The sequence below is a fragment of the Bufo bufo genome, chromosome 2, assembly GCF_905171765.1.
Source record: "Bufo bufo chromosome 2, aBufBuf1.1, whole genome shotgun sequence".
NCBI classification, from domain to species: Eukaryota; Metazoa; Chordata; class Amphibia; order Anura; family Bufonidae; genus Bufo; species Bufo bufo.
Window position 1 is genome coordinate 762,866,751 of NC_053390.1, and position 25,196 is coordinate 762,891,946.

Sequence of the window (25,196 nt, forward strand, 5' to 3'; positions counted from 1 at the left end):
GTTTCATGGGCAGGTGTGGGCAATTCCTTCATTATTTCATTCTCAATTAAGCACATAAAAGGCCTGGAGTTGATTTGAGGTGTGGTGCTTGCATTTTGAAGATTTTGCTGAGAAGTAAACATGCGGTCAAGAAGCTCTCCATGCAGGTGAAACAAGCTTCCTTCATCTGCGAGAACAGAAAAAACCCATCCGAGAAATTGCTACACTATTTGGAGTGGCAAAATCTACAGTTTGGTACATCCTGAGAAATAAAGCACCGGTGACCTCAACAATGCAAAAAGACCTGGACGCCCACAGAAGACAACAGTGGTGGATGATCACAGAATAATCACCATGGTGAAGAGAAACCCCTTCACAACAGCCAACCAAGTGAACAACACTCTCCAGTATATAGGCGCATCAATCTCCAAATCTACCATAAAGAGAAGACTGCATGAAAGTAAATACAGAGGGTTCATTGCACGGTGCAAGCCACTCATAAGCCTCAAGAATAGGAAGGCTAGATTGGACTTTGCTAAAAAACATCTTAAAAACCAGCACACTTCTGTAGGAACATTCTTTGGACAGATGAAACCAAGATCAACCTCTACCAGAATGATGGAAAGAAAAAAGTATGGCATGGAACAGCTCGTGATCCAAAAGCATACCACATCATCTGAAGAACACGGCGGAGACAGGGTGATGCTTGGGCATGCATGGCTGCCAGTGGCCCCGGGGCCCTAGTGTTTATTGATGATGTGACACAGGACAGAAGCAGCCGGATGAATTCTGGGGTTTTCACTGACATACTGTGGGCTCAAATCCAGCCAAACTGATTGGTCGGCGTTTCATAATACAGATGGACAATGACCCAAAACATAAAGCCAAAGCAACCCAGGAGTTTATTAACCACTTCCCGCAACTGTAACGCCGAAAGGCGTCATTGCGGCGGCTCCCCCAGGCTACGCTAACGCCAATAGGCGTCATCTCGCGTGAGCCGAGATTTCCTGTGAACGCGCGCACACAGGCGCGCGCGCTCACAGGAACGGAAGGTAAGAGAGTTGATCTCCAGCCTGCCAGCGGCGATCGTTCGCTGGCAGGCTGGAGATGTGTTTTTTTTAACCCCTAACAGGTATATTAGACGCTGTTTTGATAACAGCGTCTAATATACCTGCTACCTGGTCCTCTGGTGGTCCCCTTTGTTTGGATCGACCACCAGAGGACACAGGTAGCTCAGTAAAGTAGCACCAAGCACCACTACACTACACTACACCCCCCCCCCCGTCACTTATTAACCCCTTATTAGCCCCTGATCACCCCTGATCACCCCATATAGACTCCCTGATCACCCCCCTGTCATTGATCACCCCCCTGTCATTGATCACCCCCCTGTAAAGCTCCATTCAGACGTCCGCATGATTTTTACGGATCCACTGATAGATGGATCGGATCCGCAAAACGCATCCGGACGTCTGAATGAAGCCTTACAGGGGCGTGATCAATGACTGTGGTGATCACCCCATATAGACTCCCTGATCACCCCCCTGTCATTGATTGCCCCCCTGTCATTGATTACCCCCCTGTAAAGCTCCATTCAGACGTCCGCATGATTTTTACGGATCCACTGATAGATGGATCGGATCCGCAAAACGCATCCGGACGTCTGAATGAAGCCTTACAGGGGCATGATCAATGACTGTGGTGATCACCCCATATAGACTCCCTGATCACCCCCCTGTAAAGCTCCATTCAGATGTCCGCATGATTTTTACGGATGCACTGATAGATGGATCGGATCCGCAAAACGCATCCGGACGTCTGAATGAAGCCTTACAGGGGCATGATCAATGATTGTGGTGATCACCCCATATAGACTCCCTGATCACCCCCCTGTCATTGATTACACCCCTGTCATTGATCACCCCCCTGTAAAGCTCCATTCAGATGTCCGCATGATTTTTACGGATGCACTGATAGATGGATCGGATCCGCAAAACGCATACGGACGTCTGAATGAAGCCTTACAGGGGCATGATCAATGACTGTGGTGATCACCCCCCTGTCATTGATTACCCCCCTGTAAAGCTCCATTCAGATGTCCGCATGATTTTTACGGATGCACTGATAGATGGATCGGATCCGCAAAACGCATCCGGACGTCTGAATGAAGCCTTACAGTGGCGTGATCAATGACTGTGGTTATCACCCCATATAGACTCCCTGATCACCCCCCTGTCATTGATTACACCCCTGTCATTGATCACCCCCCTGTAAAGCTCCATTCAGATGTCCGCATGATTTTTACGGATCCACTGATAGATGGATCGGATCCGCAAAACGCATCCGGACGTCTGAATGAAGCCTTACAGGGGCGTGATCAATGACTGTGGTGATCACCCCATATAGACTCCCTGATCACCCCCCTGTCATTGATTACCCCCCTGTCATTGATTACCCCCCTGTAAAGCTCCATTCAGACGTCCGCATGATTTTTACGGATCCACTGATAGATGGATCGGATCCGCAAAACGCATCCGGACGTCTGAATGAAGCCTTACAGGGGCATGATCAATGACTGTGGTGATCACCCCATATAGACTCCCTGATCACCCCCCTGTCATTGATTACCCCCCTGTAAAGCTCCATTCAGATGTCCGCATGATTTTTACGGATGCACTGATAGATGGATCGGATCCGCAAAACGCATACGGACGTCTGAATGAAGCCTTACACGGGCGTGATCAATGACTGTGGTTATCACCCCATATAGACTCCCTGATCACCCCCCTGTCATTGATCACCCCCCTGTCATTGATCACCCCCCTGTCATTGATCACCCCTCTGTAAGGCTCCATTCAGACATTTTTTTGGCCCAAGTTAGCGGAATTATTATTATTTTTTTCTTACAAAGTCTCATATTCCACTAACTTGTGTCAAAAAATAAAATCTCACATGAACTCACCATACCCCTCACGGAAACCAAATGCGTAAAAATTTTTAGACATTTATATTCCAGACTTCTTCTCACGCTTTAGGGCCCCTAGAATGCCAGGGCAGTATAAATACCCCACATGTGACCCCATTTCGGAAAGAAGACACCCCCAGGTATTCCGTGAGGGGCATATTGAGTCCATGAAAGATTGAAATTTTTGTCCCAAATTAGCGGAACGGGAGACTTTGTGAGAAAAAAATTAAAAATATCAATTTCCGCTAACTTGTGCCAAAAAAAAAAAATTTCTATGAACTCGCCATGCCCCTCATTGAATACCTTGGGGTGTCTTCTTTCCAAAATGGGGTCACATGTGGGGTATTTATACTGCCCTGGCATTCTAGGGGCCCCAAAGCGTGAGAAGAAGTCTGGTATCCAAATGTCTAAAAATGCCCTCCTAAAAGGAATTTGGGCACCTTTGCGCATCTAGGCTGCAATAAAGTGTCACACATCTGGTATCGCCGTACTCAGGAGAAGTTGGGGAATGTGTTTTGGGGTGTCATTTTACATATACCCATGCTGGGTGAGAGAAATATCTTGGTCAAATGCCAACTTTGTATAAAAAAATGGGAAAAGTTGTCTTTTGCCAAGATATTTCTCTCACCCAGCAAGGGTATATGTAAAATGACACCCCAAAACACATTCCCCAACTTCTCCTGAATACGGCGATACCACATGTGTGACACTTTTTTGCAGCCTAGGTGGGCAAAGGGGCCCATATTCCAAAGAGCACCTTTAGGATTTCACAGGTCATTTACCTACTTACCACACATTAGGGCCCCTGGAAAATGCCAGGGCAGTATAACTACCCCACAAGTGACCCCATTTTGGAAAGAAGACACCCCAAGGTATTCCGTGAGGGGCATGGCAAGTTCCTAGAATTTTTTATTTTTTGTCACAAGTTAGTGGAAAATGCAGATTTTTTTTTTTTTTTTTTTTTTTTTTTTTCATACAAAGTCTCATATTCCACTAACTTGTGACAAAAAATAAAAACTTCCATGAACTCACTATGCCCATCAGCGAATACCTTGGGGTCTCTTCTTTCCAAAATGGGGTCACTTGTGGGGTAGTTATACTGCCCTGGCATTCTAGGGGCCCAAATGTGTGGTAAGGAGTTTGAAATCAAATTCTGTAAAAAATGACCTGTGAAATCCGAAAGGTGCTCTTTGGAATATGGGCCCCTTTGCCCACCTAGGCTGCAAAAAAGTGTCACACATCTGGTATCCCCGTACTCAGGAGAAGGTGGGGAATGTGTTTTGGGGTGTCATTTTACATATACCCCTGCTGGGTGAGAGAAATATCTTGGCAAAAGACAACTTTTCCCATTTTTTTATACAAAGTTGGCATTTGACCAAGATATTTATCTCACCCAGCATGGGTATATGTAAAAAGACACCCCAAAACACATTCCTCAACTTCTTCTGAATACAGAGATACCAGATGTGTGACACTTTTTTGCAGCCTAGGTGGGCAAAGGGGCCCATATTCCAAAGAGCACCTTTCGGATTTCACAGGTCATTTTTTACAGAATTTGATTTCAAACTCCTTACCACACATTCGGGCCCCTAGAATGCCAGGGCAGTATAACTACCCCACAAGTGACCCCATTTTGGAAAGAAGAGACCCCAAGGTATTCGCTGATGGGCATAGTGAGTTCATGGAAGTTTTTATTTTTTGTCACAAGTTAGTGGAATATGAGACTTTGTATGAAAAAAAAATAAAATAAAAAAATCATCATTTTCCACTAACTTGTGACCAAAAATAAAAAATTCTAGGAACTTGCCATGCCCCTCACGGAATACCTTGGGGTGTCTTCTTTCCAAAATGGGGTCACTTGTGGGGTAGTTATACTGCCCTGGCATTCTAGGGGCCCGAATGTGTGGTAAGGAGTTTGAAATCAAATTCTGTAAAAAATGACCTGTGAAATCCGAAAGGTGCTCTTTGGAATATGGGCCCCTTTGCCCACCTAGGCTGCAAAAAAGTGTCACACATCTGGTATTGCCGTACTCAGGAGAAGGTGGGGAATGTGTTTTGGGGTGTCATTTTACATATACCCATGCTGGGTGAGAGAAATATCTTGGCAAAAGACAACTTTTCCCATTTTTTTTATACAAAGTTGGCATTTGACCAAGATATTTATCTCACCCAGCATGGGTATATGTAAAATTACACCCCAAAACACATTCCCCAACTTCTCCTGAGTACGTAGATACCAGATGTGTGACACTTTTTTGCAGCCTAGGTGGGCAAAGGAGCCCACATTCCAAAGAGCACCTTTCGGATTTCACTGGTCATTTTTTACAGAATTTGATTTCAAACTCCTTACCACACATTTGGGCCCCTAGAATGCCAGGGCAGTATAACTACCCCACAAGTGACCCCATTTTGGAAAGAAGAGACCCCAAGGTATTTCGTGATGGGCATAGTGAGTTCATAGAAGTTTTTATTTTTTGTCACAAGTTAGTGGAATATGAGACTTTGTAGGAAAAAAAAAAAAAATAAAAAAAAAATCATCATTTTCCGCTAACTTGTGACAAAAAATAAAAAGTTCTATGAACTCACTATGCCCATCAGCGAATACCTTAGGGTGTGTACTTTCCGAAATGGGGTCATTTGTGGGGTGTTTGTACTGTCTGGGCATTGTAGAACCTCAGGAAACATGACAGGTGCTCAGAAAGTCAGAGCTGCTTCAAAAAGCGGAAATTCACATTTTTGTACCATAGTTTGTAAACGCTATAACTTTTACCCAAACCATTTTTTTTTTACCCAAACATTTTTTTTTTATCAAAGACATGTAGAACTATAAATTTAGAGCAAAATTTCTATATGGATCTCGTTTTTTTTTTCAAAATTTTACAACTGAAAGTGAAAATAGTCATTTTTTTGCAAAAAAATCGTTAAATTTCGATTAATAACAAAAAAAAGTAAAATTGTCAGCAGCAATGAAATACCACCAAATGAAAGCTCTATTAGTGAGAAGAAAAGGAGGTAAAATTCATTTGGGTGGTAAGTTGCATGACCGAGCAATAAACGGTGAAAGTAGTGTAGTGCCGATTTGTAAAAAAGGGCCTGGTCTTTAGGGGGGTATAAACCTGTGGTCCTTAAGTGGTTAAAGCAGAGAAGTGGAATATTCGTGAATGGCCGAGTCAGTCACCGGATCTGAACCCAATAGAGCATTTCACTTGTTAAAGACTAAACTTCAGACAGAAAGGCCACAAACAAACAGCAACTGAAAACCGCTGCAGTAAAGGCCGAGCATTAAACCGGAGGAAACACAGCGTCTGGTGATGTCCATGAGGTCAAGACTTCAGGCAGTCATCGCCAACAAAGAGGTTTCAACCAAGTATTAGAAATTAACATTTTATTTACAATTATTAAATTTGTCCAATTACTTTTGAGCCCCTGAAATGAAGGGATTGAGTTTAGAAAATGCTTTAGTTCCTCACATTTTTATGCAATCATTTTGTTCCACCCACTGAATTAAAGCTGAAAGTCTGAACTTCAACTGCGTCTGATTGTTTTGCTCAAAATCCATTGTGGTAATGTGCAGAACATTAGAAAAATGTTGTCTCTGTCCAGATATATATGGACCTACCTGTATATTGTATATAGGTCAGATCAGCTGGGGGTCCGACTCCTGGCACCCCCGCTGATCAGCTGTTTGAAGAGAAAGCAGAGCTTGTAAGAGCACTGCCTCACCGCTGTGGTTGCGACAGCGAGCAGGTGTAATTACAGCTACGCCGTCCCATTCACTTCAATGGGTCATCAAAATAAATAAAATGGACAATCCCTTTAAATTTAATTTGTGGAATTCAATGAGAATAGTATGAGGGGAGCCAGAAGAGAAAGTAAATACTCCCTAGTGGGAGGAAGTCATGCCCTTACTGGTGGAGATGCCGTTACTGCAGATCTGGAGACCCACAACAGGATTTATTTTTCATAAAGTTCATTATCCATAAATTCTTACTAGACCCCTAGAGACCCCACCACCACCCCATACTGGGAAGTGAAGAAGTTTCCGAACCTCTTAAAATTAGACCTCCACAGCAGCCCACCCCCTTAACTTTGACCGTTACAGCAGCCTGCCCCTTTAACAGTTAGTTTCACAGCACACCACCCCCTTGACAGTGACCTCCACAGGGGCCTGCCCCTTTAACAGTGGCCTTTACAGCAATCTGCCCCTTAACACTGACCTCCATAGCAGACCATCCTCTTAACTGTGACCTCCACATCAGCCTGCCCCTAGGGTGGCCATAGGTCCAGTTTTAGGCCGGACAGTCCGGCTTTCAGACTCCCTGTCCTCCATCCGGCACATTGCCTAGACGGACACAGGGATGTCCTTTTGAACAGCTCACTCTCAGACAGCAGCACTGTGCTGTCTGAGTGTGAGCTGCAGGGAGAAAGTCACCCTCCCTCCCACTCCTGCAGCTGACAGAAGTAGATTTTTAACTTCATTTTTTCAATCCCTGTCGCTGAGGAGTGAGAGGGGGCGTGGCCTAACCAGATCGGGGCGTGGATTAGCAGGACCTAGAAGTTGATTTTTAACTTCATTTTTTTTCAATCCCTGTTCGCAGAGTGGGCGTGGCCTAACCGGATCAGGGGTTTGTCCTTTTGAACAGCTCACTCTAAGACAGCAGCACTGTGCTGTCTGAGTGTGAGCTGCAGGGAAAAAGTCACCCTCCCTCCCACCCCTGCAGATGACAGAAGTTTCATTTTTTCAATCCCTGTCGGCTGAGGAGTAGGAGGGGCGTGGCCTAACCAAATCAGAGCGTGGCTTAGCAGGACCTGGGGGCGGGGTTTTAAGTTTGTCTTTCGAGGGTGGACACATTGTGGCAGGGGGCGTGTCTGGGCTCCTTCCTGCACGAGCGACGCCCCTCTGGGCACCTTACTGGCTCATTTGCATACCAGATAAACTGGATTTTCAGAGGATAAAAACATCTATTGCTGGAACAAAGGCATATCTGGAAATAAGGTACTAAGTGCTATTAAAGGGAACCTGTCACCGGGATTTTGGGTATAGAGCTGAGGACATGGGCTAGTAGATGGCCGCTAGCACATCTGCAATACCCAGTCCCCATAGCTCTGTGTGCTTTTATTGTGTAAAAAAAACCGATTTGATACATATGCAAATTAACCTGAGATGAGTCCTGTCCCTGACTCATCTCACGTACAGGACTCATCTCAGGGTAATTTGCATATGTATCAAATCGTTTTTTTTTACACAATAAAAGCACACAGAGCTATGGGGACTGGGTATTGCAGATGTGCTAGCGGCCATCTAGCAGCCCATGTCCTCAGCTCTATACCCAAAATCCAGGTGACAGGTTCCCTTTAAGCTAAGGCTTTTCTTCAATAGCGATTATCCTGGTCACAGATTTCCTTTAAAGCTCTCCTACAGCAGTGAATAAAAATGGCTGGGTTGTTATGGAAACCTGGTGTGAAACTGTGGACGTGAAGGCTAACGGCCTGCGAGATTCTATTGGCTGATAAGGATCATGTGACCAAGCTTCTATTGGCTAATGCATTTTTTGGGAAATATCTCAGGAACGGTACATCCTAGAGAGCTGAGACCTGGTCTAAAACCTTCCCGGAGACCTGATGTACCTGTGTGCCAAATTTCGTGATTGTAAATGCGACGGTGCAGATTCCTTTAGCGGACATACATACACATACACGCAGCTTTATATATTAGATTCTGATGCTAATGCTATGATTATTTTGTAAATTTAAGATTATTGGCGTCAAGGCGATCTCTATAAGACGGGAACGTAACACTAAATACTACCTGTTATGTGCCATAATGGCCACCACAAAATTCAGGGAGTGCAGGTTCCACATGCATGCTGAGCCTGCTCTAAACCTCTCCTGGTGCCAGACACAGGGCCGTCTTTAATATTGATTGGACCCTGGGCAAGAATTTCCTTGGGCCCCCTGAAATGCTAAGGTCCATCTGTCTTCATGAGTGATTATCGCAGGGAAGGCAGGTTAGTTAGTGTACCCAAGCATTAGATTTTAAGACGCCTGTGGCCACCGCGGGGGCACAGGAGGCAGAAGCACAGCCCGTCTCCCCTTTTCAAATAGAAGACGGGTGGCCCTTAGCAACGCTCATTTCAGAGAGCGATGCTAAGGGCCATTTCAGCCACAGTTTTCTACTAAAATGACGCGTATGTATGGCAGTCCCAGTATCATAGTGCCACCCCCCCCCCCCCAAAAAAAAAGTGCCAGTATCAAGAGCCTCTCCCCCCCCCATGTCCCAGTATCATAGTGCCACCCCCCCCCCCCAAAAGTGCCAGTATCAAGTGCCTCTCCTCCCCCCATGTCCCAGTATCATAGTGCCACCCCCCCCCCCAAAAGTGCCAGTATCAAGTGCCTCTCCCCCCCCATGTCCCAGTATCATAGTGCCATCTCCCCCCCAAAAAAAGTGCCAGTATCAAGTGAATCCCCCCCCCCATGTGCCAGTATCAAGTGCCTCTCTCCTTCCCCTCAAGTGCCAGTATCATAGTGCCAACCCCCCATGTGCCAGTATCAGGTGCCAACCCCCCTCCCCCCCACATGTGACAGTATCAGGTGCCTCCCCATGTGCCAGTGCCATGTGTATCATAGTGCCAACCCCCCTCCCCCCATGTGCCAGTATCAAGTGCCTCCCACTCCCCCCATGGCAGGTATTAATTAAAAAAAACAAAACACTTATACTTACCTCCATGTCAGCGATGCGATGCAGCCTCTTCCTGTGTCCCGCCATGTATGTCCATATATGGAATCTAATTTAGCCTGTATTTCAGAAAAGTTTCTGCTGGGATTCGAACCCACGACCTTCTGTATCAGAGGCAAAGCACCTAACCACACAGCCATAAGAGATGCCTTGCCACTGATTGAAAAAAATATGAGACTTTTACTGTTATAGCTGGCTAAGTGTACAGCTATACACATGACAGCTGCCCTAACACACCCAGCTCTGCTACATCTATATATCTCTTAGATGTAGCAGAGCTGGGTGTGTTTGGGCAGCTGTCGTGTGTATAGATGTAGCAGAGCTGGGTGTGTTTGGGCAGCTGTCGTGTGTATAGATGTAGCAGAGATGGGTGTGTTTGGGCAGCTGTCGTGTGTATAGATGTAGCAGAGCTGGGTGTGTTTGGGCAGCTGTCGTGTGTATAGATGTAGCAGAGCTGGGTGTGTTTGGGCAGCTGTCGTGTGTATAGATGTAGCAGAGCTGGGTGTGTTTGGGCAGCTGTCGTGTGTATAGATGTAGCAGAGCTGGGTGTGTTTGGGCAGCTGTCGTGTGTATAGATGTAGCAGAGCTGGGTGTGTTTAGGCAGCTGTCGTGTGTATAGATGTAGCAGAGCTGGGTGTGTTTGGGCAGCTGTCGTGTGTATAGATGTAGCAGAGCTGGGTGTGTTTGGGCAGCTGTCGTGTGTATAGATGTAGCAGAGCTGGGTGTGTTTGGGCAGCTGTCGTGTGTATAGATGTAGAAGAGCTGGGTGTGTTTGGGCAGCTGTCGTGTGTATAGATGTAGAAGAGCTGGGTGTGTTTGGGCAGCTGTCGTGTGTATAGATGTAGCAGAGCTGGGTGTGTTTGGGCAGCTGTCGTGTGTATAGATGTAGCAGAGATGGGTGTGTTTGGGCAGCTGTCGTGTGTATAGATGTAGCAGAGCTGGGTGTGTTTGGGCAGCTGTCGTGTGTATAGATGTAGCAGAGCTGGGTGTGTTTGGGCAGCTGTCGTGTGTATAGATGTAGCAGAGCTGGGTGTGTTTGGGCATCTGTCGTGTGTATAGATGTAGCAGAGCTGGGTGTGTTTGGGCATCTGTCGTGTGTATAGATGTAGCAGAGCTGGGTGTGTTTGGGCAGCTGTCGTGTGTATAGATGTAGCAGAGCTGGGTGTGTTTAGGCAGCTGTCGTGTGTATAGATGTAGCAGAGCTGGGTGTGTTTTGGCAGCTGTCGTGTGTATAGATGTAGCAGAGCTGGGTGTGTTTGGGCAGCTGTCGTGTGTAAAGCTGTAGTGGAGCTGAGTGTGTTAGGACAGCTGTCATGTGTAGAGATATAGCAGAGCTGAGTGTGCTGGGGCAGCTGTAATGTGTATAGATGTAGCAGAGCTGGGTGTGTTTCGGCAGCTGTCATGTGTATAGATGTAGCAGAGCTGGGTTTGCTGGGACAGTTGTCATATAGAGATATAGCAGTGCTGGTGTGTTAGGGCAGCTGTCATGTGTATAGATGTAGCAGAGCTGAGTGTGCTGGGACAGCTGTCATATAGAGATATAGCAGTGCTGGGTGTGTTGTCATGTGTATAGATGTACACTTAGCCAGCTATAACAGTAGAAGTCTCATATTTTTTCAGTCAGTGGCAATGCACCTCTTATGGCTGTGAGGATAAGTGCTTTGCCTCTGATACAGAAGGTTGTGGGTTTAAATGCCAGACACATCTCTCCCTCTCCTAAGGACGGCAATACAAATAACTATGCCTGAGCGCACATACCGTAGGGACGCAAGGGCAGGCCCGGGTCGGAGGTCGGGAGGAGGAGCTAGCATGGCACTGGCCGGCAGACTCGGCAGTAAGTAATTGTGATTGACAGACAAGTCCTTCACTAATGCGAGCAGCGAGCCACACGCCGCTCGCTCACAAGTGAATGTGGTAGTCGGGAAACGGAGCTGCCCGGGGCCCCCAGGAGCAACTGGGTCCGGGGCAGCTGCCCCTTTTGCCCTGCGGCAAAGACGGCCCTGGCCAGACGGCTTCCAATAAACGCAGGGAGAACAGGCTACAGCTTTACACTAATTAGTCTATGGGGCAGCCTATGGGGCAGACAGACTGGTCAGGGGTGCACAACCAACAAGTGTCAGCCACACCTCCAGCTCAGTACAACTGCAAGAAAAAGGGGGCCAGTCAGCACATCCCAAGGCACAGGTGTACACCGCCATGGCTAGAAACACAAAGAAAAAAAACACAATGCAACAGGAGAGGTATAGAGTGGGCTCAGCATGCATGTTGGTACCTGCATTCCCTGGACTTAATGGAAGCCATTATGGCACCAAAAATAGTAAAAGGCAGAGGGGACGCAGTATGCATGTGGAACCTGCATTCCCTGTATTTTATGGTGGCCAATATGGCACTATAACCGGTAGTAGTGTTAGGTTCCCGTCTTATAGAGATCGCCTTGAAGCCGGCAGACGGGCCCAAATAATTTTGTACAAAACGTATTTGCCAAGAATCTCAAATTTACAAAATAAGCATAGCATTAGCACCAGAATATTTCCTACAACTATGGCATTATTGTACTTGTATTTGGTTTGCAGAGTGCTGTTGCATTGTGTTTTTTTCTTTAGTGTTTCTAGCCATGGCGGCGTGCATTGGGATTTGCTGACTGACCCGATTTTTTGCAGTTGTAAAGGCCATGTCTGAGGTAGAACAACAGATCAGAAGTTGACATGTTAAGTGCCCTAGGGGGCAAAAAGTGTGTAAAAAGTAAAAAAAAAAAAAAAGTTAAATAACGTCATAACGGGAAAAAGAAATAAAATTCAACTATTCGTAACCAGGACTCTAAATGTCTCTCTTAGGAGTCTTGTGGGAATTAATTTTTACTTCTCCTGCTCCAAATCATATAAGCTGTATATCACAGCGCTCAGATTCTCAATGTCAATCATATCCTGCTCTGAGAAGGGACGGCAGAAATCACCTGACAGGTTCACGTCAGCGCTATAGTCACCTACTAACCTCATTGAAAAGAAAAAAGTCACAAGGAACTGATTATGATGGAATTGATGGAGACCAACAAAGAATTACCCAAATGATCTGTCTATGCACCTGTACACGTGGCAGCTTTGCTAAGGTGAGAGCTACACCTTAGTTAATAAAGCACTCCAGGTTTTTTTTTGTGATCTCAAGACTCCTTGTGGTCTCTGTATGAACTACATCACCTACCAAATTTCTCCTGGCAGCTCTCAGGTCCCTCCAAGTCCCACCCAATTCTGCTGAAGAAATGTCTCCCCTATCCCCTAAAGCAGCGGTCCCCAACCACCGGGCGGTGGGCCAGCTGGTACTGGTCCTCGGGGAGCGCCGTTATTGAGAGGCGGGGGCGGGAACTATTGGTTCCTGTGCCCCGCTGTTTAGCCTCATATGAGGCTGTGCTAAAGTGCAGGAGGTTGTGATGACATCATTGCGACCTCCTGCGTCGGGTCATAGGCGGCATGACGATATCACGCCAGCAGAAACCCTGTGCCGTAACGCAGGCAGCCAAAGCAGCAGCAGGGTGGAAGAAGGACAGCAGGAGCGAGGCGAGTAGTGTGCTCTTTTTTTTATTTATTATTATTTGGTTTATAGACACTACTGGGGGTACTATTTGTAAAAAGGCACTACTGGGGGGCCAGGCTATATTTAAAGAGACCACTACTGAGGGGCTTTATATGTATAGAGACCACTACTGAGGGGCTTTATATGTATAGAGACCACTACTGAGGGGCTTTATATGTATAGAGACCACTACTGAGGGGCTTTATATGTATAGAGACCACTACTGAGGGGCTTTATATGTATAGAGACCACTACTGAGGGGCTTTATATGTATAGAGACCACTACTGAGGGGCTTTATATGTATAGAGACCACTACTGAGGGGCTTTATATGTATAGAGACCACTACTGAGGGGCTTTATATGTATAGATACCACTACTGAGGGGCTTTATATGTATAGAGATCACTACTGAGGGGCTTTATATGTATAGATACCACTACTGAGGGGCTTTATATGTATAGATACCACTACTGAGGGGCTTTATATGTATAGATACCACTACTGAGGGGCTTTATATGTATAGATACCACTACTGAGGGGCTTTATATGTATAGAGATCACTACTGAGGGGCTTTATATGTATAGAGACCACTACTGAGGGGCTTTATATGTATAGAGGCCACTACTGAGGGGCTTTATATGTATAGAGGCCACTGCTGGTGGGCATTATATGTATAGAGACCACTACTGAGGGGCCTTATATGTATAGAGACCACTACTGAGGGGCTTTATATGTATAGAGACCACTGCTGAGGGGCTTTATATGTATAGAGGCCACTACTGAGGGGCTTTATATGTATAGAGATCACTACTGAGGGGCTTTATATGTATAGAGGCCACTGCTGGTGGGCATTATATGTATAGAGGCCACTGCTGGTGGGCATTATATGTATAGAGGCCACTAATACTATATAGGTGTGTTCAATTTTGCAGAAAGTTGTGGTCAACAGACGTGATCTGTGCAGGACTGAGGAAAAAAAGGAAAGAGAACGACTCCAGTCAGAGGAGACATCACCTGGGGGCCTAAACGGGATTATGGTGTAGCAGTATTATTGGCATTTATGAAGTGTTATTATTGCCAATATTGTATTTTGTTATGTGCGTGACTAACCTCCGCTACATCACCCGCCCGACATGTTTCCCCCCAAGTCCGTGGGAAAAATGTCTTGCTTGAAACCGTTCCCTGGTGCAAAAAAGGTTGGGGTCCACTGCCCTAAAGAACCAGGAGTGCAGATATATGGTAGGTGAGTGTATACAGTGATTAGCAGCAGCTATGTAAGGCTACTTTCACACTGGCGTTTCTGGGTCCGCTTGTGAGATCCGTTTCAGGGCTCTCACAAGCGGCCCAAAACGGATCAGTTCAGCCCCAATGCATTCTGAATGGATAAGGATCCGCTCAGAATGCATCAGTTTGCCTCCGTTCAGCCTCCATTGCGCTCTGGAGGCGGACACCAAAACGCTGCTTGCCGCGTTTTGATGTCCATCTGATGAAACTGAGCCAAACGGATCCGTCCTGACTCACAATGTAAGTCAATGGGGACGGATCCGTTTTTACTGACACAATATGGTGCAATTGAAAACGGATCCGCCTCCCATTGACTTTCAATGTAAGTCAAAAGGGATCAGTTTTTTGTTCATGATAAGGCTACTTTCACACTTGCGTTCAGAGCGGATCCGTCTGGTGTCTGCACAGGACGTTCGGGGACGCTTGTGAGAGCCTTCAAACGGAGCTCACAAGCGGAGCCCCGAACACTAGTGTGAAAGTAGCTTAATGCAAACGGATCCGTTCTTAACGGATACAAGCGTTTGCATTATAGGTGCGGATCAGTCTGTGCAGATACCAGACGGATCCGCACCTAAACGGTAGGTGTGAAAGTAGCCTAAGCCTCCTGACTCCCACTTCCTGTCTCTGCCATCTGTGTGTGCTGACTCTCCAGTGTAGTTCTGTGAGATGTATCTTCACACTGTTCTCCCTGCCTCCTGTATGTAAGAGCTGACAGGGGAGATAGGCTTAAGCTGCACAACACAGGAGCACATGGAGACTGCACAGTGTGAGGGGACAGCTGTTCTGTTCCACTGATCTGTTATGGCTGTCCTTAGATAGGACTCACAGCAATGCAGTGTGATGAGGCCCCAGCCAGCGCCACTCACTCCGCTAAAAGCTCTGCAGAACACATCTGTACAGGTTCTCCTGCACTAATGTGCTATGCAGACATTCTACGAAGTGAGGGGGCGCAGCAGGGCGGATGTCCTATGCCAGAAGTGTGCTCCTACCAGTACAGCGCTCACTGTGGCCCCCCAGTGGAATCCCTACACCAGTACACCGCTCACATGTCAGCAGTGTACGGATCCCAAAGAACTACAGACGCATGAATATCAGGTGCCTTATTGTCACCAGAATAGTAAAATAAGTAAATAAAGAAAAGTTCAGTATATGGTAATTGTGAGGTCTGGTGAAACAGAACTGGATAACCATGGGTTAATTCTCGCTCTACTCTGTGAATGTGAAATTGGATCCTGACTATGCAGGTCAGAGAAAAGAGAAGAAGGGACTTATTATACAGAAGAGGAGATGGAGAGATGCAGTAGAAGGACGCAGGAACCTCACTTTTAACTCTTTCAGTTCTTTATAGAAAAATTCTGTTTATGTAAAAACTTGATTTACCTGCAAGGAATTCCTCCTTTTGAATATATCGCTGCAAACGCAGAGGAAGAGCGCTGGGTCTCGGCAAACTGCAAGCAAAAAGACACATATTAAAGGGCATCTGTCAGCAAATTTGCATCTATTCTCTAAAATATATTTATTAATGATCTTGTAGAAGTAAAACATCAATGACACAAGAGGACAGTATACTACTACAGAGGGATCTGGATAGATTGCAGGCTTGGGCAGAGAAGTGGCAGATCAGGTTTAACACTGACAAATGTAAAGTTATGCACATGGGAAGGAATAATGCAAGTCACCCGTAAATACTAAATGGTAAAACATTGGGTAAGGCTACATGCACACAAACGTTGTTCGTTTCCGTGTCCGTTCCGTTTTTTTTTGCGGATAGGATGTGGACCCATTCATTTCAACGGGTCTGCAAAAAATGCACCATGTGCTGTCCGCATCAGTATGTCCGTTCCATAGCCCCGCAAAAAAAATAGAACATGTCCTATTCTTGTCCGTTTTAGGCATTGTTACAATGGATCCGCAAAAAAAAAAACGGATGGCATAAGGATGTCATCCATTTTATTTTGCGGATCCATAATTTGCGGACCGCAAAACACATACGGTGCATGTAGCCTAACACTGACATGGAAAAGGATCTAGGAATTTTGGTGAACCACAAACAAAGCAGTAAAAACCAGTGTCAGGCAGCTGCTGCCAAGGCCAATAAGATAATGGGTTGCATCAAAAGGGGCATAGATGCCCGTGATGAGAACATATTCCTACTACTTTACAAATCGCTAGTCAGACCACACATGGAGTACTGTGTACAGTTCTGGGCTCCTGTGAACAAGGCAGACATAGCAGAGCTGGAGAGGGTTCAGAGGAGGGCAACTAAAGTAATAACTGGAATGGGGCAACTACAGTACCCTGAAAGATTATCAACATTAGGGTTATTCACTTTAGAAAAAAGACGACTGAGGGGAGATCTAGTAACTACAGTGGAGGAAATAATTATTTGACCCCTCACTGATTTTGTAAGTTTGTCCAATGACAAAGAAATGAAAAGTCTCAGAACAGTATCATTTCAATGGTAGGTTTATTGTAACAGTGGCAGATAGCACATCAAAAGGAAAATCGAAAAAATAACTTTAAATAAAAGATAGCAACCGATTTGCATTTCATTGAGTGAAATAAGTATTTGAACCCCTACCAACCATTAAGAGTTCTGGCTCCCACAGAGTGGTTAGACACTTCTACTCAATTAGTCACCCTCATTAAGGACACCTGTCTTAACTAGTCACCTGTATAAAAGACACCTGTCCACAGAATCAATCAATCAAGCAGACTCCAAACTCTCCAACATGGGAAAGACCAAAGAGCTGTCCAAGGATGTCAGAGACAAAATTGTAGACCTGCACAAGGCTGGAATGGGCTACAAAACCATTAGCAAGAAGCTGGGAGAGAAGGTGACAACTGTTGGTGCGATTGTTCGAAAATGGAAGGAGCACAAAATGACCATCAATCGACCTCGCTCTGGGGCTCCACGCAAGACCTCACCTCGTGGGGTGTCAATGGTTCTGAGAAAGGTGAAAAAGCATCCTAGAACTACACGGGAGGAGTTAGTTAATGACCTCAAATTAGCAGGGACCACAGTCACCAAGAAAACCATTGGAAACACATTACACCGCAATGGATTAAAATCCTGCAGGGCTCGCAAGGTCCCCCTGCTCAGGAAGGCACATGTGCAGGCCCGTCTGAAGTTTGCCAATGAACACCTGAATGATTCAGAGAGTGACTGGGAGAAGGTGCTGTGGTCTGATGAGACCAAAATAGAGCTCTTTGGCATTAACTCAACTCGCTGTGTTTGGAGGAAGAAAAATGCTGCCTATGACCCCCAAAACACCGTCCCCACCGTCAAGCATGGGGGTGGAAACATTTTGCTTTGGGGGTGTTTTTCTGCTAAGGGCACAGGACAACTTATTCGCATAAACGGGAAAATGGACGGAGCCATGTATCGTGAAATCCTGAGCGACAACCTCCTTCCCTCTGCCAGGAAACTGAAAATGGGTCGTGGATGGGTGTTCCAGCACGACAATGACCCAAAACATACAGCAAAGGCAACAAAGGAGTGGCTCAAGAAGAAGCACATTAAGGTCATGGAGTGGCCTAGTCAGTCTCCGGACCTTAATCCAATCGAAAACCTATGGAGGGAGCTCAAGCTCAGAGTTGCACAGAGACAGCCTCGAAACCTTAGGGATTTAGAGATGATCTGCAAAGAGGAGTGGACCAACATTCCTCCTAAAATGTGCGCAAACTTGGTCATCAATTACAAGAAACGTTTGACCTCTGTGCTTGCAAACAAGGGTTTTTCCACCAAGTATTAAGTCTTTTTTTGTTAGAGGGTTCAAATACTTATTTCACTCAATGAAATGCAAATCAGTTGCTATCTTTTATTTAAAGTTATTTTTTCGATTTTCCTTTTGATGTGCTATCTGCCACTGTTACAATAAACCTACCATTGAAATGATACTGTTCTGAGACTTTTCATTTCTTTGTCATTGGACAAACTTACAAAATCAGTGAGGGGTCAAATAATTATTTCCGCCACTGTATATATAAATATATCAGGGGTCAGTACAGAGATCTCTCCCATCATCTATTTATCCCCAGGACTGTGACTGTGACGAGGGGACATCCTCTGCGTCTGGAGGAAAGAAGGTTTCTACACAAACATAGAAGAGGATTCTTTACGGTAAGAGCAGTGAGACTATGGAACTCTCTGCCTGAGGAGGTGGTGATGGTGAGTACAATAAAGGAATTCAAGAGGGGCCTGGATGTATTTCTGGAGCGTAATAATATTACAGGCTATAGCTACTAGAGAGGGGTTGTTGATCCAGGGAGTTATTCTGATTGCCTGATTGGAGTCGGGAAGGAATTTTTTTCCTCTAAAATGAGGAAAATTGGCTTTAACCTCATGTTTTTTTTTTTGCCTTCCTCTGGATCAACTTGCAGGATAACAGGCTGAACAGCCTTATAGACTATGTTACTATCTATGACACTGGCTGACCTGTTACATGTGCACTTGACAGCTGAAGATATCTGTGTTGGTCCCATGTTCATATGTGCCCGCATTGCTGAGAAACATGAAGTTTAATATATGCAAATGAACCTCTAGGAGCAACGGGGGCGTTACCGTTACACCTAAAAGCTCAGCTCTCTCTCTGCAACTGCTGTGTCCTCTGCATTTTAAATTCATAGGGTCAGGCAGTGTTAATGTGATCATGCCTGGACCTATCAATCAAGTGCAGGGGGCTCAGCAGTTGCAGAGAGAGCTGAGCCTTTAGGTGTAACGGCAACGCCCCCGTTGCTCCTAGAGTCTCATTTGCATATATTAAAACATCATTTTTCTCAGCAATGCAGACACACATGAACAAGGGACCAACACAGATGTCTTCAGCTGCCAAGCGCATATGTAACAGGTCAGACAGTGTCATAGGTACAAAACTGCTGACAGATGCCATTTAAACCTGAGGTGGGAATGTCAGACTATTTCTGTTTTCTACGATAGTGCACGGACTCTTTTTAAAGGGGTATTCCCATGACTAGGATATCCCATTACTTTATGATCACTGAGGATCCAACCTTTGGGAGCAGCGCCAATTCTGAGAATGACGAGACGGCGGCGTTGGTGTAATACTGCGTCCCCTTTCTGCTGTGCAGGAAGAAGACAATAAAGCAGACTCAGCACTCCATCAGTCCCTTCATTCCCAAGATGGGTGACGGTGCCAAGGATGGGAACCCCATGATCAGAGAGTGACGTATACCTAGTGCTATGCCACCACTTGAAAATTCAAAAACAAAACCAATCAGCCCCGTGTGTAACAGCATCATGCTATGTGACTACAAACCACTCACCGGGTCTATGGTCTTGGGGTTCAGCTTGTCGCTTGGTTTTGCCCGACTTGCACTGGCAGAAGCTGAAGGCGCTGGAGAGGTCTTGCTTCTTGACGCTGTACTGCTGGACTGGCCTCTAGAGGACGCCGACATTTTCTGACCATAATGTTCTAAGAAGGTAAGATCATATTATAGAGGTCACCCATTGTACCTACAGTGCCTTGAAAAAGTATTCATACCCCTTGAACTTTTCCACATTTTTTTACATTACACCCACAATCCTAAATGTATTTTTGGGGGGGATTTTATGTGATAGACCAACACAAAGTATCAAGTATGTGTGAAGTGAAAAGAAAACGATGCATGGTTTTCAAATTATTAATAAATAAAATTCTGAAAACTGTGGCATGCATTTGTATTCAGCCCTCTGTACTAAATAAAATCCAGTGTGACCAATTGCCTTCAAAAGTCACCTAATAGGTAAATAGAGTCCACCTGTGTGTAATGTATTCTCAGAATGTTACAGCTGTTCTGTGAAGGCCTCAGAGGTTTGTTAGAGAACACTAGTGATTAAATAGCATCATGAAAACCGAGGAACACACCAGACAGGTCAGGGATAAAGTTGTGGAGAAGTGTAAAGCTATAAAAAAAAAATATATATATATATATATATATATATATATATATATATATCTCTCAAGCTCTGAACATCTCACGGAGCACTGTTCAATCCATCATTTGAAAATGGAAGGAGTATGGCACAACTGCAAACCTACCAAGACATGACCGTCCACCTAAACTGACAGCCCAGGCAAGAAGAGCACCGATTAGAGAAACAGCCAAATGCCCATGGTCACTCTGGAGGAGCTGCAGAGATCCACAGCTGAGGAGGGAGAATCTGTCCACAGGACAACTATTAGGCCTCTTTCACACGAGCGTGACGGATTGGCTCCGGATGCGTTCAGGTTGCGTTCAGTGAAACTTCCACCATTTTGCAAGCAAGTTCAGTCAGTTTTGTCTGCGATTGCGTTCAATTGTTCAGTTTTTTCCACGCGGGTGCAATGCGTTTTTCACTGAAGCCCCATTCACTTCTATGGGGCCAGGGCTGCGTGAAAAACGCAGAATATAGAACATGCTGCGATTTTCACGCAACGCAGAACTGATGAGTGAAAAAAAACGCTCATGTACACAGACTTGTAAATGAATGGGTCAGGATTCAGTGCGGGTGCATCATGCATTGCACCTGCGCGGAAAACTCGCTCGTGTGAAAGAAGCCTTTAGTCATCTGCTCCTCAAATCTGACCTTCACGGAAGAGCGTTAATCACAGCTAAGACAATAACCCATCAGAGCGTACGCTGTACGAGGTCAGGACAGTGCAGTGCGGGCCCCATCATAGAAGACCAGGGAGGGGGAGTATCGCAAGCGCTTGCTGCGCTTCTTCCCCGCTCCCGGCAACCGATGCATACTAGTGCGCGCTTCCATAAGCGCTCACTAGTATTCGCTTTAGGACTCATGCACACGACCGTTCCGTTTTTTGCGGTCCGCAAAAAACAGAAGCCGCCTGTGTGCCTTCCGCAATTTGCAGAACGGAAGGGACGGCCTATTGTAGAAATGCCTATTCTTGTCCGCAAAACGGACAAGAATAGGACATGTTCTATTTTTTTTGCGGGGCCATGGAACGAAGCATCTTTTGCGGCCCTATTGAAGTGAATGGGTCCGCATCCGAGCCGCAAAAAAAACTGCAGCTCGGATGCAGACCCGAACAACGGTCGTGTGCATGAGGCCTTATACGCATTATCAGTATATCGGCAAGGTTAGAAGCCAATAATGTACAAAATCCTGAATATCGGTACTTCCGATTATCTGTCAATCCCCAATACATAGTGATAGATGCTAAATGCTATTTCTGCCGTATCTGGTTATATACTAATTAACCAAAAGATACCTTCAGCTTCCAGAGGTCATTAAAAGCAAAGTATAGGTCCCTTTTACCCCAACGCGTTTCGCCCAGTGCATGAAGTGGGCTCATCAGAGGACATCATGACCCGACCTGGTGTCCAGCACTTTTCTGTGACACCAGTTATAGATAAAGGGTAAGCGTTAATAAGACACTGATTCAGCCAAAAGAAAGCAGTAAAGAGGCTGGACCAGTGAAGACCCAGAGGCTGGACCAGTGAAGACCCAGAGGCTGGACCAGTGAAGACCCAGAGGCTGGACCAGTGAAGACCCAGAGGCTGGACCAGTGAAGACCCAGAGGCTGGACCAGTGAAGACCCAGAGGCTGGACCAGTGAAGACCCCTCACATCACATACAGGTCAGATAACAGGTACTGGCGTGCCCCATGTGTTCAGCCAACATAGATGCTGCTCGATAAGGTACACGGACCTCTGCGTCACCTAGTGGATCTGTGCGATATACTCAGTATTGGTTTGTTACTTTGATGTACTCAGCACTTAGTATTTTTTGTGTTTAGAGTACGCTATCTAACAGACCCGCTTCAGGACACCCTTCCTAGGTGTCTCTAACATCTGTCTTCAGGGCCATCCAAGGGCTTTTAGGAGGTTTCCTGAATACGGGATCGCCCTATTCCGTTTTATAGGCAGGGGTTTACGGTATAGGGTGAGGATGAGGGAAAGGCCCCGTATCAGCCCGTCACCACCCTGCCTACAATATTGTGGAATAGTTATGACCGTTCTGTCTACACTATTGTTGATTCAATAATATAGGTTTTTTTTTTTGTATACTTTGTTTTTGGGTAATTTTCGCGTTTATGAATAAAGGCTACGTTTTAATTAGGGTGGTACTCTGAACACTTTATGGAAGAGTGGCAGGAAGAAAGCCATAAGAAGTCCCGTTTGCAGTTTGCCACAAGCCATGTCGGGGACACAGCAAACGCGTGGAAGAAGGTTCTCCGGTCAGATGAGACCAAAGGTAAACTTTTTGGCCAAAATGCAAAACACTATGTGAGGTGGAAAACTAACAGTGCCCATCCCCCTGAACACATCATCCCCACCATGAAACATGGCGGTGGCACATCATGCTGTGGGGAGGCTTTTCTTCAGCAGGGAAGCCGGTCAGAGTTGATGGGAAGATGGATGGAGGCAAATACAGGGCAATCCTGGTAGATGATGCAAAAGACTTGAGTGAAGGTTCACCTTCCAGCAGGACAACGATCGCTACAATGAAATGGTTTAGATCAAAGCTTATTTGTGTGTTAGAATGGCCCAAAGTCCAGACCTAAATGCCATTGAGAATCTGTGGCAAGACTTGAAAATTGCTGTTCAGACGCTCTCCATCCAATCTGACTGAGCGCGAGCTGTTTTCCAAGAAGAATGGGCCAACATTTCAGCCTCTAGAGGTGAGAAGCTGGTAGAGACCCCAAAAGACTTGCGCTGTATTTGCAGAGACGGGTGGTCGCACACAGCACTGACTCCGGGGAGGAACACAAACGCCCTCCGCACTTTCCAGATTTCTACTAATAGCCCCTTCAAACGGAGCCCCGAACGCTAGTGTGAAAGTAGCCGAACCCGGGACCAGTTCTTGTCACCTCGCACTTTGTGTTGGTCGATCACATAAAATCCATTCCAGTTTGTGGCTGTAACGGGAAACAATGTGGATAAGTTCAGGGTGTGAACACTCTCCAGCCGTCAGACTCTGTTCACACGGCCAGTCAGAGCCTCGGTCACAGCGCAGCACAGCGCCCATTAGAATTAGGGATGTGGGAACCTGTGTTTTGTGTTCGGCGTATTTAAGAAACGCGTTATGGTCCGTGGTAGCGGAATCCGTAACGGAATTCTTAGAGAACCCGAACCTTGGACGCTGAACTCAAAATACAAGTTCTCTCGTCCCTATAAGTCACTGAGGTCCGCCGGTGCATTGGGATCGGCATCGGTTCTGTGACAACCCATCAACGTCTCCGTCGGCAAAAGGCTCCGAACAGAACCCAAAATGGCACCCGAACAGGCCGCCATCACAGGAGCTGTCACCCAGCTTTTCCAGGCACCAGAAATCTATTTACACAGGGCAGGGATCGCACTGATGACCTCTATGGGGCCTGTAATGGCAGCCATACTGCTGATCACCCAGCTTTCCCAGGCACCAGAAATCTATTTACACAGGGCAGGGACCGCCAGAAAATGAGGCACATTTCACATTCAGGTGTCTATGGCAGCCATACTGCTGATCACCCAGCTTTCCCAGCACCTGATTAAACTGAAAGTCAAGCTTAGGATCTATCTGTGCCTGTGATTACTGCCCTGTGACTAGAAGAGGCCGTGCGGCGCCGGATCTACAAACTACATGTCACTGGACGACGTCAGGACTCCGGTCAGTGGTTGTCGGGGTACTTACCGGGCCTGAGCCGCCTTCTGCCTGTGTCAGGATCACCAGGCTGCTGCTACAGCGCAAACCTCCTCTGTTGCCATAGAAACCGCAGCCGCTGGACGGCGGCCCGAGAGGGACACACTGCTGCAGAGGGCGCAGCTGAGCGCAGAGCCTGCCTTGTAAGGAGACCGGGTAACTGACTGCAGATTCTATAGGTTTTCAGTAGTTGTCATTTCCTGCTTTTGTATTATTATATAGCAGTGACCGGAACACTCACTCATCCCTGTTCCCACCTTACGTTATTTACCACTACTGTGGTAAATGAAAATTGCTACTAAATCACTCAAAACGATGTGTGTGAATCCAGACTGAAGGAAGCAGTGACAGATACCCCACATACAGCGCCTGCCGCAGATACCCCACATACAGCGCCTGCCGCAGATACCCCACATACAGCGCCTGCCGCAGATACCCCACATACGGCGTCTGCCGCAGATACCCCACATACAGCGCCTGCCGCAGATACCCCACATACAGCGCCTGCCGCAGATACCCCACAAACAGCCTCTGCCGCAGATACCCCACATACAGCGCCTGCCGCAGATACCCCACATACAGCCTCTGCCGCAGATACCCCACATACAGCGCCTGCCGCAGATACCCCACATACAGCGCCTGCCGCAGATACCCCACATACAGCGCCTGCCGCAGATACCCCACATACAGCGCCTGCCGCAGATACCCCACATACAGCCTCTGCCGCAGATACCCCACATACAGCGCCTGCCGCAGATACCCCACATACAGCGCCTGCCGCAGATACCCCACGTAGTGCGTCTGCCGCAGATACCCCACATACAGCGCCTGCCGCAGATACCCCACATACAGCGCCTGCCGCAGATACCCCACATACAGCGCCTGCCGCAGATACCCCACATACAGCCTCTGCCGCAGATACCCCACATACAGCCTCTGCCGCAGATACCCCACATACAGCGCCTGCCGCAGATACCCCACATACAGCGCCTGCCGCAGATACCCCACATACAGCGCCTGCCGCAGATACCCCACATA

The 25,196-nt window shown here is 46.6% G+C and overlaps 1 protein-coding gene across 1 annotated transcript in view; it reads right to left on the minus strand.

The window, feature by feature from the left end:
* The window catches only part of PACRGL (parkin coregulated like), a 39,108-nt gene extending 14,824 nt beyond the window's left edge, over nucleotides 1-24,284 (minus strand). The window contains exons 1-3 of the mRNA XM_040419034.1: nucleotides 24,150-24,284; nucleotides 19,820-19,968; nucleotides 15,914-15,981 (exon numbers count right to left, since the gene is read on the minus strand). Of these exons, the coding sequence (XP_040274968.1) occupies nucleotides 15,914-15,981; nucleotides 19,820-19,951 (200 nt within the window). The 5' untranslated portion in view covers nucleotides 19,952-19,968; nucleotides 24,150-24,284. The remainder of the gene's footprint in view (nucleotides 1-15,913; nucleotides 15,982-19,819; nucleotides 19,969-24,149) is intronic.
* Between the last annotated feature and the right edge of the window lie 912 nt (nucleotides 24,285-25,196).